Source organism: Odocoileus virginianus, chromosome 14 (assembly GCF_023699985.2).
Source record: "Odocoileus virginianus isolate 20LAN1187 ecotype Illinois chromosome 14, Ovbor_1.2, whole genome shotgun sequence".
Classification (NCBI taxonomy): domain Eukaryota; kingdom Metazoa; phylum Chordata; class Mammalia; order Artiodactyla; family Cervidae; genus Odocoileus; species Odocoileus virginianus.
Window position 1 is genome coordinate 51,519,194 of NC_069687.1, and position 13,593 is coordinate 51,532,786.

Genomic DNA, 13,593 nt, shown 5'->3' on the forward strand with positions numbered 1-13,593 from the left:
TGTGTGTATATGTGTATGCGTGTATATAAACCTCATCTTCTTTATCCATTTGTCTGCAGATGGATATTTAGTTGTTTCCTTGTCTTGGCTAATGTAAATTATGTTGCTTTGAACTTTGTGGAGCTTGTGTTTTTTTGAATTAGAGTTTTCATCTTTTCTGGATTTATGCCCAGAATGGGATTGCTGGATCATAGAGTTAACTCCATTTTCTGATTTTTAGGAAACATTCACACTGTTCTCTATAGTGGATGCACCAAGTTACATCCCACCAACAGTGTGGGAGGGTTCCTTTTCTTCTACATCCTCTCCAGCATTTCTTATTTGTACACTTTTTGATGATGGCCATTCTGACTGGTATGAGGAGATACCTCTTTGTAGTTTTGATCTGCATTTCTCTAATAATTAGCAGTGTTGAGCATCTTTTCATGTGTCTACTGGCTCCAATACCTTTTTCTAAGATGTTTCTCACTGAACCACATAAGGCAAACTGTGTGTTTCTTTAGAGATTTTTTTTTTTTTTAGTTTTTTTTTTCCTTCACTTTATTAGTTTTTTAAAATTTGAGTGTAACTGCTTTGTGCTGTATGCCAAGTTGCTTCATTTGTGTCTGGTTCTTTGTGACCCCATGGCCTGTAGCCTGCCAGGCTCCTCTGTCCATGGAATTCTCCAGGCAAAGATAACTGCAGTGGGTTGCTGTTTCCTTCTCCAGGGGATCTTCCCGACCCAGGGACTGAACCCATGTTTCTTACGTCTCCTGCACTAGAAGGCAGGTTCTTTACCACTAGCGCCGCCTGGGAAGCCCATAACTGCTTTAGAGTTGTGTTAGCTTCTGCTGTAGAACAGTGTGAATCAGTTGTATGACCTAGAGGGGTGGCCTGGTGGAGTGGAGAGAGGATTTTTAGTTCTTATGTGAAGGATATATAGTGATATCAAAAATATATACTATTTCAATAGGCTGTTATATACACATTAAAATGTAACAGTGATATCAACTTTTTATTATTTTGCTGATCTGTTGATTTAGTTCTCTAAAATCTGATCACACTTGAGAGTACAGACAAATGATTTTGACTTTACAGAGGCGGGAACATTACCCAAACTGGGTTGACTTTGGGAACTACTTTACTGAATATTTTAAAACTTAATTATGCTTATTAATGCAGTTTGAGAAACATGATATGTCCCATGCAGGAATGATACTATGAGTTCTCTGGAGAAAAGAGTTAAATAATTTAAAATTTTAAATTATTCTAAAATTCAAATAGCATACTTTTGTGTACCAGTGGATGGTTATATACTTCTCCTTTTTTAAAGTCAGGCTTATTAAGGTATAGTTCACATAGAGTAAAACCTCATAAGCATACAGTTTTGACAGATATACACAGTATATAACATTACCTCACTCAAGGTACAGTATGGAAGAAAAAAAAAGGTACAGTATGTAACCATCACCCCAAAAGTTCCCTTGTGGTCCCTTTGCCTGACAACCACTGATTAAGTAATTTTGCCTTTCCAGAAAGTCACATACATAAATGAAGTCATGCAGTATATAGCCTTTCAAATCTGTTTTTCTTAGCATAATGTTTTTTGAGATTTTTTTTTTCCAACTTGTTGCATGTATCTCTAGTTTGTTTCCTTTTATTTTATTGCTGATTGTTCTGTTGGACAAGTGACCCACAGTTTATCCGTTTGTTAGTTGTTGGACATTCGGATCATTTGTAGTTTGGGATTATGAATAAAGCTACTATAAATATTCACATACAGTTCTGAGAATACTGTTTTGGTCTTGGGTAAATACCTAGGAATGAGGTTGCTTACATGTATGGAATATTTAACTTTATAAAAATTGTGAATGTTCTTTCCAAAATGGATGTGTATTCTTACTGGACTGTATGAGAGGCCCTATTGTTTCTCATTCTTGCCAGCACTTGGTATTGTCAGTCTTCATCATTTTTACTTTTTATTAAAATCTCATTACAGTTTTAATTTGCATTTCTTTTGTGACTAATGAATGATATTGAGCATTTTTTCAAGTGCTCATATGCCATCTGTATGTCTTACATGGGGAAGTATCTTCAAATTTTTGCCACGTTTTTAAATTTAGTTATTTATTGTCTGAGTTTTCAGAGCCAGGATCTTCATCAGATGTTTGTTTTACAGATATTTTTTCACAGTCTATGGCTTCAACATTTTGTACCTTTATCTTTTTAGTTATAACATTAACGTAAGACTATCATAATAAAGAATGTTAAAGTATTTCTTTCCCATCTAATCTATCCACGTAAGTATTTAAGCATACTGGTAATCTAGTGAAAGAAAATTTTAATGTAATATGCAAAGTACAATATTTGCTTTAAGAAATATATTTTGAAAGTTTCATTTATACTTTCACACTAAAATTTATCTTCATGTTCAAGAGGATAATTAGGAGGGAAAAAAGCAATTATCTGTTGAAATAATCCATTTCAACATGTTTTGCTTTTCTTGTATTCTAGTGTTATCCAGGATAAATTCTGTGGTATTATAAACATCTCAGTGGAGGGCCTACATGACGTCATGACCGAAGATCCTGAAACGGGAACTTATAAAGAGTAGGTGTATCATTTAATTAATTGCACTTGAACTGTGGTAATTAATTATACTCTACAGTATTTTTCTTTATCATAACCATGTAAGCATCATATGGCAGCTTTTAAATTTTTTCTTTATAAAAGAAAACTTTGTTATTTTGCTTGTAATATTGTTTCATCTTGAGATAAGCTAAATTTTTTTATAGTGAAATTTTGAATTGGGGTTCTTTGGTCTAGTCAATCATTTTATGTCTTCACATTAGGTTTTAAAAAAATATTGCAAGTGTATTTTGTCATATAAATTCCCTTTTTAAGATTTTTAAATTAATTTATTTTTAATTGAAGGATAATTGCTTTACAATATTGTGTTGTTTTCTACATACGTCAACATGAGTCAGCCATAGGTATACATATGTTGTTGAACCCCCCTCCCACCTCCTACCCCATCCCACTAGGCATACCACCCTGAATATGCCTGATCTTGTCTTTCAAAATATTTTGAATATGTTCTTTTTTTCCACTAACAGTGTTCCCTGGCTCTTCAGGCAAGTTATGGAGAAAAAGGGGAGTGGATTAGCATCCTATATTTGTTTTTGACTGGCTGAAGCATCACTGGCACCTCTACAATAGTAGAGGGTCACATGGTACTTGGCTAGTTCCAAAAGAGTACTAAAATTTCAGTTGATCCTTGTACAGGGCGGATAGGGATTTGGGGCACCAACCCTCTTCACAGTTGAAACTCCAAATATAACCTTACAGTTGACCCTTTATGTCTGAAATTCTGTGTCTGTGGATTCAACCAAGCACAAATCGTGTAGCACTGTTATATGAGTTTATTGATTGCCAAAGGAATGCCATTTCCTTTGACTCAGAACATTTCTTCTCCTTGGCAGGTCATGCGCTCAGCATTGCCCTGTGTACTAAATACCTACTTCTAGATTCCTTTCCATAATCTCAGTAAAAATTCATTGCTTCCTTTTCTGCTCCTTGGTGGCTCAGATGGTAAAGAATCTGCCTGAAGTGTAGGAAACCTGGGTTCTATCCCTGGGTTGGGAAGATTCTCTGGAGAAGGGCATGGCTACGCACACCAGTATTCTTGCCTGGGAAATCCCATGGACGAGGAGCCTGGTGGGCTATAGTTCTTGGAGTCACAAAGACTCAGACAGGGCTAACGGAGCAACTGACACTTTCACTTTCTGTTCCTTCATGGCACTTTATCTGTACTACTGACATACAGCTTTTAGTTAGTTGCATATGTTCAATTTAGTGGTTATAAGAGGATTTGAGGCAGTGAATAAGAAAAGCACCTGCTCTTTGTGACTGAAAACTATTAATATGGGATTGAAGGAATTTAAACAAGAAATCTTGAATGGTGAAACATGCCATCCAGGTGTAAAACAGCCTTGACTTTACTACCTACCAGGGCAAAGAGAAGCATTTGGAATTACCTGGTTCCTGTTATCATGTAGAAGGGAGTAGGTGTATCAAGAGAGGGAGATTGTTTCTTGCCCTGAATCAAGAAGTGAATTTTTGATGATACTTTTGTGATACTTACATAAGGGACTGTAAAACGACTTTCAGCTGCAGGTAAGAGAAACCCCTGAGTCAGCTGACTTTAACAATAAAAAAAAAATTGCAGGTGAGAGAGGGTTTCTCAGGTGGCGCTAGTGGTGAAGAACCCACCTCGCAATGCAGGAGACCTAAGAGATGTAGGTTTGATCCCTGGGTTGGGAAGATCCCCTGTAGGAGGGCATGGCAACCCACTCCAGCATTCATGACTGGAGAATCCCATGGACAGAGGAGTCTGGCAGGCTGCGGTCCATAGGATCACAAAGAGTCTGACACAGCTGAAGCGACTTAGCACACATGGATGTGAGTGGGAGGCTCTCGGAGTAGCTATTCGTGACCGCACAGTACCTTAAAGACCCAGTTCTTCCTACTCCATCCCCTCAACACATTAACTTCATATGTAGGCTACTTACCCTCATTGTCAGAAAGTAGTTCTAGACATTACAGTTCATGACACTGCCAGTGCCAGCCAAGTAGTCATCTTTTTCCTCGTGTCATTTTAACATCATAGGGCACTGTTCTAGAAATCATTTCATCAGATTTCCTTCCATGTCTAATTGGCTAGAATTTCTTAAACATACTCCTGTTGAAAGCAGTCATCAACCAGGGGAATAGGATTTCCTTGATTTCTTACTGAGCCACTGGCGTTAGGGCTCAGATCAACTTTTTCTGAACCTTATGGTGGACATGGAACAGGAGGATAACTGACAAGTTCAGGGCTCTGTTAGGAAGGAGGACTATTATACAGGCAACCTAAGTGTCCACTGCAGAGACCAATGGAATAGCATCAGTTCTAGTTTTCTTATCTCCTTAAGAAGTGGGTTTCTATAGATTAAATAAACGTTGTATCTTTAAGCCAGAAATAATAATTTCATATTGCATGCTAATGCTGTTGGTTGTGTTTGGCTGGTTGGAGTTTATTGTTGGGAAAGATTCTGAGTTAGCCAGCTAGAGTGCCTTGATGTATTTAGTGAATGAGTGTAGAATGTGAGGGGTGGCTGCCTATGCTTACATGTTAGTTGTCCCTATTTTAAGCTGTTGTTATTATAATTTTATTACAATTACTTTTATTGTACTCACAGTCCATATCTTTTAGCTTAGTAAAATTCTATTAATTTTCACCTTGCTTTTTGTGTAAAACATGATTCCCTATCTTTAATCTTTGTCAACAAAATTAGATTTTTGACTTTTACTTGAGGATTCTCCTGCAGGAGAAAATTTCAGCTTTGGGCTTTTCAATTTTTTTTTCACTTTCCACCTTTCAGAGACCCAAATGAATGCAGTTTTCAGAATTGCAAAGTACAAATATCCCACCCTCTGACAAAAATGTGTATATTTATATCCAGAGTATACTTTATTATTAATAAATCTTTAGGGAAGGGAGAACAGAGAGCTTTTCACTGTACAAGTAAGTTAGATTTTGAAATGTAGTGAAATAATTTGATACAGTATGAAACTTACTTCCATGGAGATCCAGATTCATCACGATTACAATTCAAGTCTGCAGCAGACTTCAGAGAGCTAATGTGAAGGAACTCCATCTTATTATTCAGTTCTAATACAAAATAGAATTGAAACTTTTCCTAGACTTTTCACTTTATTAAATACCTTTTGAGTTGAGATAATGTCATAATTTTCCAACTTCGTGCTAGAGTTATTTGGCCAACTAGTTGACCATTGAACAATGCAGGGGTTAGGGGGCATCCACCCTCTGTGACTGTGAAAACCCAAGTAAACCTTATAGTTGGCCATCTTTACCGACAGTTCATCTGGTTCCATGTCCTCGGATTCAACCAACCATGGATCGTGTAATACTGTAGTATTTTTTTAATTAATCATTTTTGGCTGTGCTGGGTCTTTACTGTTGCATGCAGGCTTTCGTTAGTTGTAGTGAGGGGGACTACTCTTCATGGCTGTGTGTGGGCTTCTCATTGCGGTGGCTTCTCTTGCTGTGGAGCGTGGGCTCTTTGTGTGCCTGGGCTTCAGTAGTTGCAGCATATGGGCTCGGTAGTTGCAGCTTGTGGGCCCTAGAGTACGGGTTCAGTTGTGGGGCATGGCCTTAGTTGCTCTGCGGCATGTGGGATCCTTCCGGATCAGGGATCGAACCTGTGTCCCCTGCGTTGGCAGGCAGATTCCCAATCACTGGACACCAGGGAAGTCCCCGATGGTATTTTTTATAGGAAAAAAATCCAGGTGTAAGTGGACCCCTGCAGTTCAAACTTGTGTTGTTGAAGAGTCACCTGTACATTATGGTGGACAAAAGCATTGCAGCTCCAAAAGACTAAAGCCATGAAGTGAGTTAGAGATTGAGCTCTTGCTGTTTTTCAGAGTTTCCGATTTCCAGTTTAAGGTTCTTAGTATTTGATTCTATCAAGTGGACTGACTGGGTCAGAGACAGTTGTTTAAAAAATTAATTTTTTAATGATGGGGGATAAGAAGAAAAGGACATTCATATGCCCTACAAGAGTGAGTGTGATCAAGTTTCTGGTTTTGGCACTTATCTTTAACCCTGAATCGAAGGGTATTTATAACTAAGTCAAGAAATGCCCTTCATGTATACTTGCTACAAAACATAACAGAAAGCAAGCTTTCTTTGCCACAGTTTTTCGTTGGTTAAGAACTGATAAATTACTGAATTCTGTTCTAAATTAGGAACAGTAAAGTTCGTTCTTTTAACTTGATTCACTAGACAGTATTCATTTTGTCTCCCTGGAACCAGTGTTGACTGAATAGGAAGCTATCTTATCTCTGCTAATGTAAAGAGCAGTGATGCAGATAATCAAAATAAAATGGTCTGTAACTGTCCTGCAGTGCCATCAGGGACAAGTTCTTCATAGCATGGTAATGTCATTTGGAGCACAAAGTAGACTGTTACATAATTAATAGTGTTTTAAAGATGTCACTGTTCAAATTATTGTTACTATTATGAAACATATAATAATCTAGACCTATGAAGATTAATGGTAAAAGAAGTATTAATTTTAATTATGTGTTTGTAAGTATCATTTTTCAGTTTAGTTCAGTTCAGTTGCTCACTTGTGTCCGACTCTTTGCTACCCCATGAACTGCAGCATGCCAGGCCTCCCTGTCCATCACCAACTCCAAGAGTCCACCCAAACCCATGTCCATCGAGTCAGTGATGCCATCCAACCATCTCATCCTCTGTCGTCCCCTTCTCCTCCTGCCCTCAATTTTTCCCAATATCAGGGTCTTTTCCAATGAGTCAGCTCTTCACATCAGGTGGCCAGGGTACTGGAGCTTCAGCTTCAACATCAGTCCTTCCAATGAACACCCAGGACTCATCTCCTTTAGGATGGACTAGTTGGATTTCCTTGCAGTCCAAGGGACTTTTAAGAGTCTTCTCCAACACCACAGTTCAAAACCATCAATTCTTCGGTGCTCAGCTTTCTTTATAGTCCAATTCTTACATCCATACATGACTACTGCAAAAACCATAGCCTTGACTAGACAGACCTTTGTTGGCAAAGTAATGTCTCTGCTTTTTAATATGCTGTCTAGGTTGGGCATAACTTTCCTTCCAAGGAGTGAGCGTCTCTTAATTTCATGGCTGCAGTCACCATCTGCGGTGATTTTGGAGCCCAAAAAAATAAAGTCAGTCACTGTTTCCACTGTTTGCCCATCTATTTGCCATGAAGTGATGGGACCGGATGCCGTGATCTTAGTTTTCTGAATGTTGAGCTTTAAGCCAACTTTTTCACTCTCCTCTTTCACTTTCATCAAGAGGCTCTTTAGTTCTTCTTCACTTTCTGCCATAAGGGTGGTGTCATCTGCATATCTGAGGTTATTGATATTTCTCCCAGCAATCTTGATTGCAGCTTGTGCTTCCTCCAGCCCAGTGTTTCTCCTGATGTACTCTGCATAGAAGTTAAATAAGCAGGGTGACAATATACAGCCTTGACCTACTCCTTTCCCTATTTGGTACCAGTCTGAAGTTCCATGTCCAGTTCTAACTGTTGCTTCCTGACCTACATACAGGTTTCTCAAGAAGCAGGTCAGGTGGTCTGGTATTCCCATCTCTTTCAGAATTTTCCACAGTTTATTGTGATCCACACAGTCAAAGGTTTTGGCATATCATTTTTAGAAAGATTATAAAAGGTACACCTTGCTTTTGTGGTTTATGGTTCAAAAGTTTCCTATAATAAATTTCTTATGATTTATTACCTAAATATTCAAGCAAAATGCTCAATGAAAAATGTATGTTATAGACTTTTTTTATTTAAAACCTTTTTTTTTTAATTGCAGCTGTATGTTAATGTCTCATCTTGAAGAACCGAAAGTAACAGAAGATGAAGAACCACCCACAGAACAGGATAAGAGGAAAAAGATGGTAAGTTACAAAAGGAGCTTCTAAAATCTGGGAAAACCATATATCATCATTATATTCTGGAGGTTTGAAGATACTTGGTGGTCCGTTCTTCCATCTATCAATCCATCCCTCCATCCATTAGTCCATCCCTTGTTGCAGAATTAATGTAAAATAACTGATTTTGAAGTTTTGGGTGTACTTCTAAAACAGATAAATTGTATTCTTAGTGCAGGAACTTGAGTTTAACTCTAGATCTGAAATAATTGTTTCTTGTCTTAGCAGAAGACTTACTCCTTTACTTATAAGAACAATGTGACCCTCAACCCTTACTTCAATCGTAATGCTCATTCTTCTGTTTTGAGATTTATTAACATTTCCTTTTTCCCTGTTAGTTCATGGATCTTGTAATGAATTGTTTTTTGAAATATAAGTCTTTATAAGAATGCCTTTAAATTAATTGCTAGGTTGTTTTGAAAACCATAACTCTTACTATAAGAATCTGATAAGAAAAGAGTTATTTATAATCATAAATTTGTAAATACTCTGACACATGAATATAAAACAGGTACATAAATAAATTTTTTCTCCTTTTTCTCTTGGAATCTGCTCTAGTCTCCTGACCTTACCAAATATTAACTTCATTGTGCCTCTATCCTCATTTGCAGTTAAGAACACCAGCGCTATCTACCTCTAAAGTAGAATAAATAAATTAATATATAAAATGGTCATGAGATAATGCTGAGCACCTAGTAGTTAATGTTGGGTATCATTATTTTAGTCTACTCATGATATTCACCTCCTGAATTATCTCACATTAACCCTCAAAGAATTTCATCCTCAGTGTATAGCTGATACTGCACTCACTGTTCTGACAGACTTCTTTGAAACTGCGTTTGAGTTTAATCCATTTTATTTTGTTTTTATGCTAGGTGTCATCTCCCTAGCACTAGTGTAGAAGAAAGGACAATATTCAAGAATTTGTAAAACCTGAATGCTGGTCCTGTTTATGTTGTTAATTATGACCTTGATCAAGTCACACTGTCTCTTGAGAACTGTTTTCTCTTCTAAGAAATGAGGGGGAAATTGGATTAGCAAATTCCAACGGCAGTGAGCTAAAAAATTATTTGTGTGTGGTTTTTTTTTTTTTAGCTCTTAATACTGTTACTTTCCTTCCCCAATATATAGAATCCCAGTGAAGTTTTCAGTTGTGAGTGTACCTCTGGAAATAATTCTCCTGTGAAATGAGACTGCTAAGTAGTATCCTAAATACATGAATAATGTATTTTCTGCATTTAGAATGATGACAGCCTTTTGGTATAACATAATGCTTTATCTTTCCTCTTGCTTTTTTAAACTTTGAATATATAATTGATGTTATAGAAAAATATGATAGCATTTTTCTTAATAAGATTCTGTCCTTGTAAATGAATGATAGGTATCCTGGTTCCTTTTAGTCATCAGCTTTTTGTATACTTTAATAACATGCTTAGTCTGGTTAGATCTACTTTTTGCATATTGATCTGCTCAGATCTTTTTTTACATATAGAGTGCTTCATGACATTATAGGGTAGAGATTTCAATTCTAACTATTTTGAGTGTAAATGAAATATTATCTCAAAGAGCAGTATAAGAACATAGTTTTAGAAATAACCCTTTAATTTTTTTGATTCAGTTTTGTTATATCCTAAATTTTACTTGAGAGCTCATTATTTTATCATTATTGTTTTATTTTAGGTATTATTGATTTATAGAACAACTTTTATTTTTTAAAATGACTGATTTTATTTGAAATTAGTCTTCACAGTAGCTATTGGATGTAGATTTACATTGTAATCTCTTAAGATTTCTAGTGTCTTAGACTTAAAGCTTAGTCTTATGCTGTTAATATCATAGCATTTATGATCAGTGTGGAGATTATGTATTTTAGCCTTGAATAAATATAATTATGAATACAGGGCTAATTTTTCAATAACTTTTCAGCAACAAACCAAATTAGTTTCAGTGTATCTTCAAGGTTACAAGAATAAAGTATGTATTTTTTCCCATAATTATATCATCTTTTTTGTACTGTGAAGTTTTTAACATTAGAAATTTTTTGAGAACTAACTAGATGTATATTGGTTGTAATTTCAAAGGGTAGTATTTGCTGGTAGATGATTATGAATTACTATTCAAAAGAACACCAGTCTAGCATCAAAGATTATCTTCATTTTAAAATGGAATTTTTATTTACTCAGAAGAAAAAGTGTAGCTGCTTGATTTCAAGATTACATAATTGAATGTTTGATTTACTGTAGTTATTGTCTTAAAGTGGTCCCTAAAATGTGTTGTCTTCATTTCAGTAGCTGCTTTGGTAGAGTAAACCAGTGGTGACTGTAATTCAGAAAGATGGATAATTAGTATTATATCAAATGTGCCAGATGATTTTCCATAAGTTTATGAAGATTCTCTATATTTCATCTTAAAAAGGATGAAATTTCCATTCAGAAAAGCTATTAAGCTTTCCAGACTTTGATTATGTGCTTTTTTTAATCCAGCTCCCTCTGTACTTTCTGTTTTGGGGAAACTAATTCTGAGAAGATTGAACGTGGCTCAAGCATTTAATTTCATTTCTAAGTTTCCTCTCTGTCCTGTGTGCTTCTATAGTACAACAGTGGTTTCATGATCTCTCTTCTATAAAGAATTTAGCTAACACATTAACATTTTAAGTTGTTTCTAATTTCTTTTTTGTGAAATGTGACATACAAGCCACTTAAAAGTTCAAACTTCTCAAATTTAGGTTTTGAGCATATTAATGCTTTCTGGCAACCTTATGGTACCTAAGAAAGTGTTGTTAATATAACATTTGATACAGTAAGTAGAGCTGTTTTGATCATTCTTTCCTGTTAAATATTCTCAGTTTAAGCCCTAGAAATATTTTAATAATCTGTTTCTATAAAAATAATCTAGTTTTATGTATACTTAATAGATACTTTAATTGATAATGAGGTAGGTGTAAATAAGTTGAACATTATTAAAATGATGCTAACTTCTCACTCACTCGTGCTAGTAGAACCAGTAGCACAAATAAAGCTCTGTCCAAGCATCATTCATTTGTCTTCTGCTTTTGCTGTAATGCAGCTAAGCAAATTGATGGTGTGTTAGGTTGTGTTGCATCTTCTTTGGTAAATTTATGACCAAATCCTAGGTCTTATAGTGAATATAATAAATCCTGAGCACACCTTGCATATTGCCTTTGAGTGAGTATTGTCTACTTTGCTGCTACTGCTGGTTCAGGGAGGGACAGAAGTGCTGTGTTGTGGGAATGGATTTCTCTGAAAATCATAGCCTACAGGTAGCTGATGTTTCTTTCTGAGAACAGACTGCCTCTTCCTCCACCTTTGCCTCTGCCTCCCACCCTCTTCTCCCTCTCCCCTCAACTTTCTTCCTCTCATCAACTCTCCCTGAAAACTTATTTGCCTGCCTATGAAATCTAGCAGTTTTCCTCAGACTTTTACTTACATGTACAGAATATATTGTTGGAGGGAAGGTTACACTTCTCAGTTGCACAATGTTATTTAGTAAATCTTTAGTACAAATATAACATCAGTTGGGTGCACTGTAGTGATGGTTTGCTGTGGGATGTGTAAACCCTACCTGAACTATTCTGATCACTGAGAACCGTTAGGATACTTCTTTTGGTTGCCCCATTTTCCTCTAGAGAAACTCAACAGAGCTAAAACTAGTATAGGGACAGAGTTGTATTTGATTATCACTATTTTGGTACTGTCTTCTTCTTAATTAAATATCAGTACCTTGAAATGTGGGCTTCCTGGATAGCTCAGCTGGTAAAGAATCCGCCTGCAATGCGGGAGACTCTGGTTCGATTCCTGGATTGGGAAGATCCCCTGGAGAAGGGATAGGCTACCCATTCCAATATTCTTGGGATTCCCTGGTGGCTCAGATGGTAAAGAGTCTGCCTGCAATGCAGGAGACCCCGGTTCGATTCCTGGGTTGGGAAGATCCCCTGGAGAAGGACATGGCAATCCACTCCAGTATTCTTGCCTGGAAAATTCCACGGACAGAGGAGCCTGGCAGGCTGCAGTCCATGGGGTCGTAAAGAGTTGGACATGACTGAGCGACTCAGCACAAGCACAGCACCTTGAAATGCATGGTAAAAAGGCATTTTTATTTCACAAATAATGTGAGATTAATTCATTATCTTGTTATTTCTGATTTTTAAACTGCTTTTGTAAATCCTTACCCTATCACATTCAGTAATTGAGGTAACATACAATTGCTGAAAATACTCTTTAATATTCAACTTGAAAGAAATGGCATGCTGTTATGAATTGGGAGCTTTCTGCCTTTTCTCAACATGCCCAGTTTCATTTTTCACCTTTACTTCTTGTGCTGCATCACGACTTTATCTTAACTTGGAACTGATCTCATCCAAAATCCTGAACTCTGACATTTCTCTCTCATCACAACGTTTTCTTCTTCCTTACTAACTGTTCCTTTTCTCCTGGCAAATCTGCTTTGTCCGTTTATCTGAAGCCCCATAATTCATCCTTGTTTTTGCAATCACTTTCCCAGCTTTTGGGCTTTCCTGGTGGCTTAGTGGTAAAGAGTCTGCCTGCCAATGCAAGAAATGTGGGGTTCGATCCCTGGGTCAGGAAGATCCTCTGAAAAGGGAGATGGCAGCCCACTCCAGTATTCTTGCTTGGGAAGTCCCATGGACAGAGGACCCTGATGGGCTGTGATCCATGGGATTGCGGAGTTGGACACCGCCTAGCGACTGAACGTGTATCTGTATGTTCCCAGCTTTTAAACTAGATTTCCTTGTTTTCTGTATTTTTTAAAGACACGTTGTATAGAGAAGGAAGGAGATAAGGATGATGGCAGACTTGTCATTGGAAACGGTATAAGTGAGCCAGTAGCAGTGCAGCATTTTTAAAGTAATAAAAGAAAAAAACATTTCTCTTATTCTCACATTACTAAAATAATCTTTTTTTTTTTTGGCCATGCCATGCTGCATGTAGACTCTTAATTCCTGTCTAGGGATCAAACCCATGCCTCCTGTGCTAGGAGCATGGAGTCTTAACCACTTGACTGCCAGGGAAGTCCCACTAAAATAATCTTTTGATATA

General features: G+C 36.9%; 1 protein-coding gene across 1 annotated transcript in view; it reads left to right on the plus strand.

Moving 5' to 3' along the window:
- The window catches only part of IPO11 (importin 11), a 196,246-nt gene that overhangs the window by 155,129 nt on the left and 27,524 nt on the right, over positions 1-13,593 (plus strand). Inside the window, exons 28-29 of the mRNA XM_020879101.2 lie at positions 2,494-2,589; positions 8,401-8,485. Coding sequence (XP_020734760.1) covers positions 2,494-2,589; positions 8,401-8,485 — 181 coding nt within the window. The remainder of the gene's footprint in view (positions 1-2,493; positions 2,590-8,400; positions 8,486-13,593) is intronic.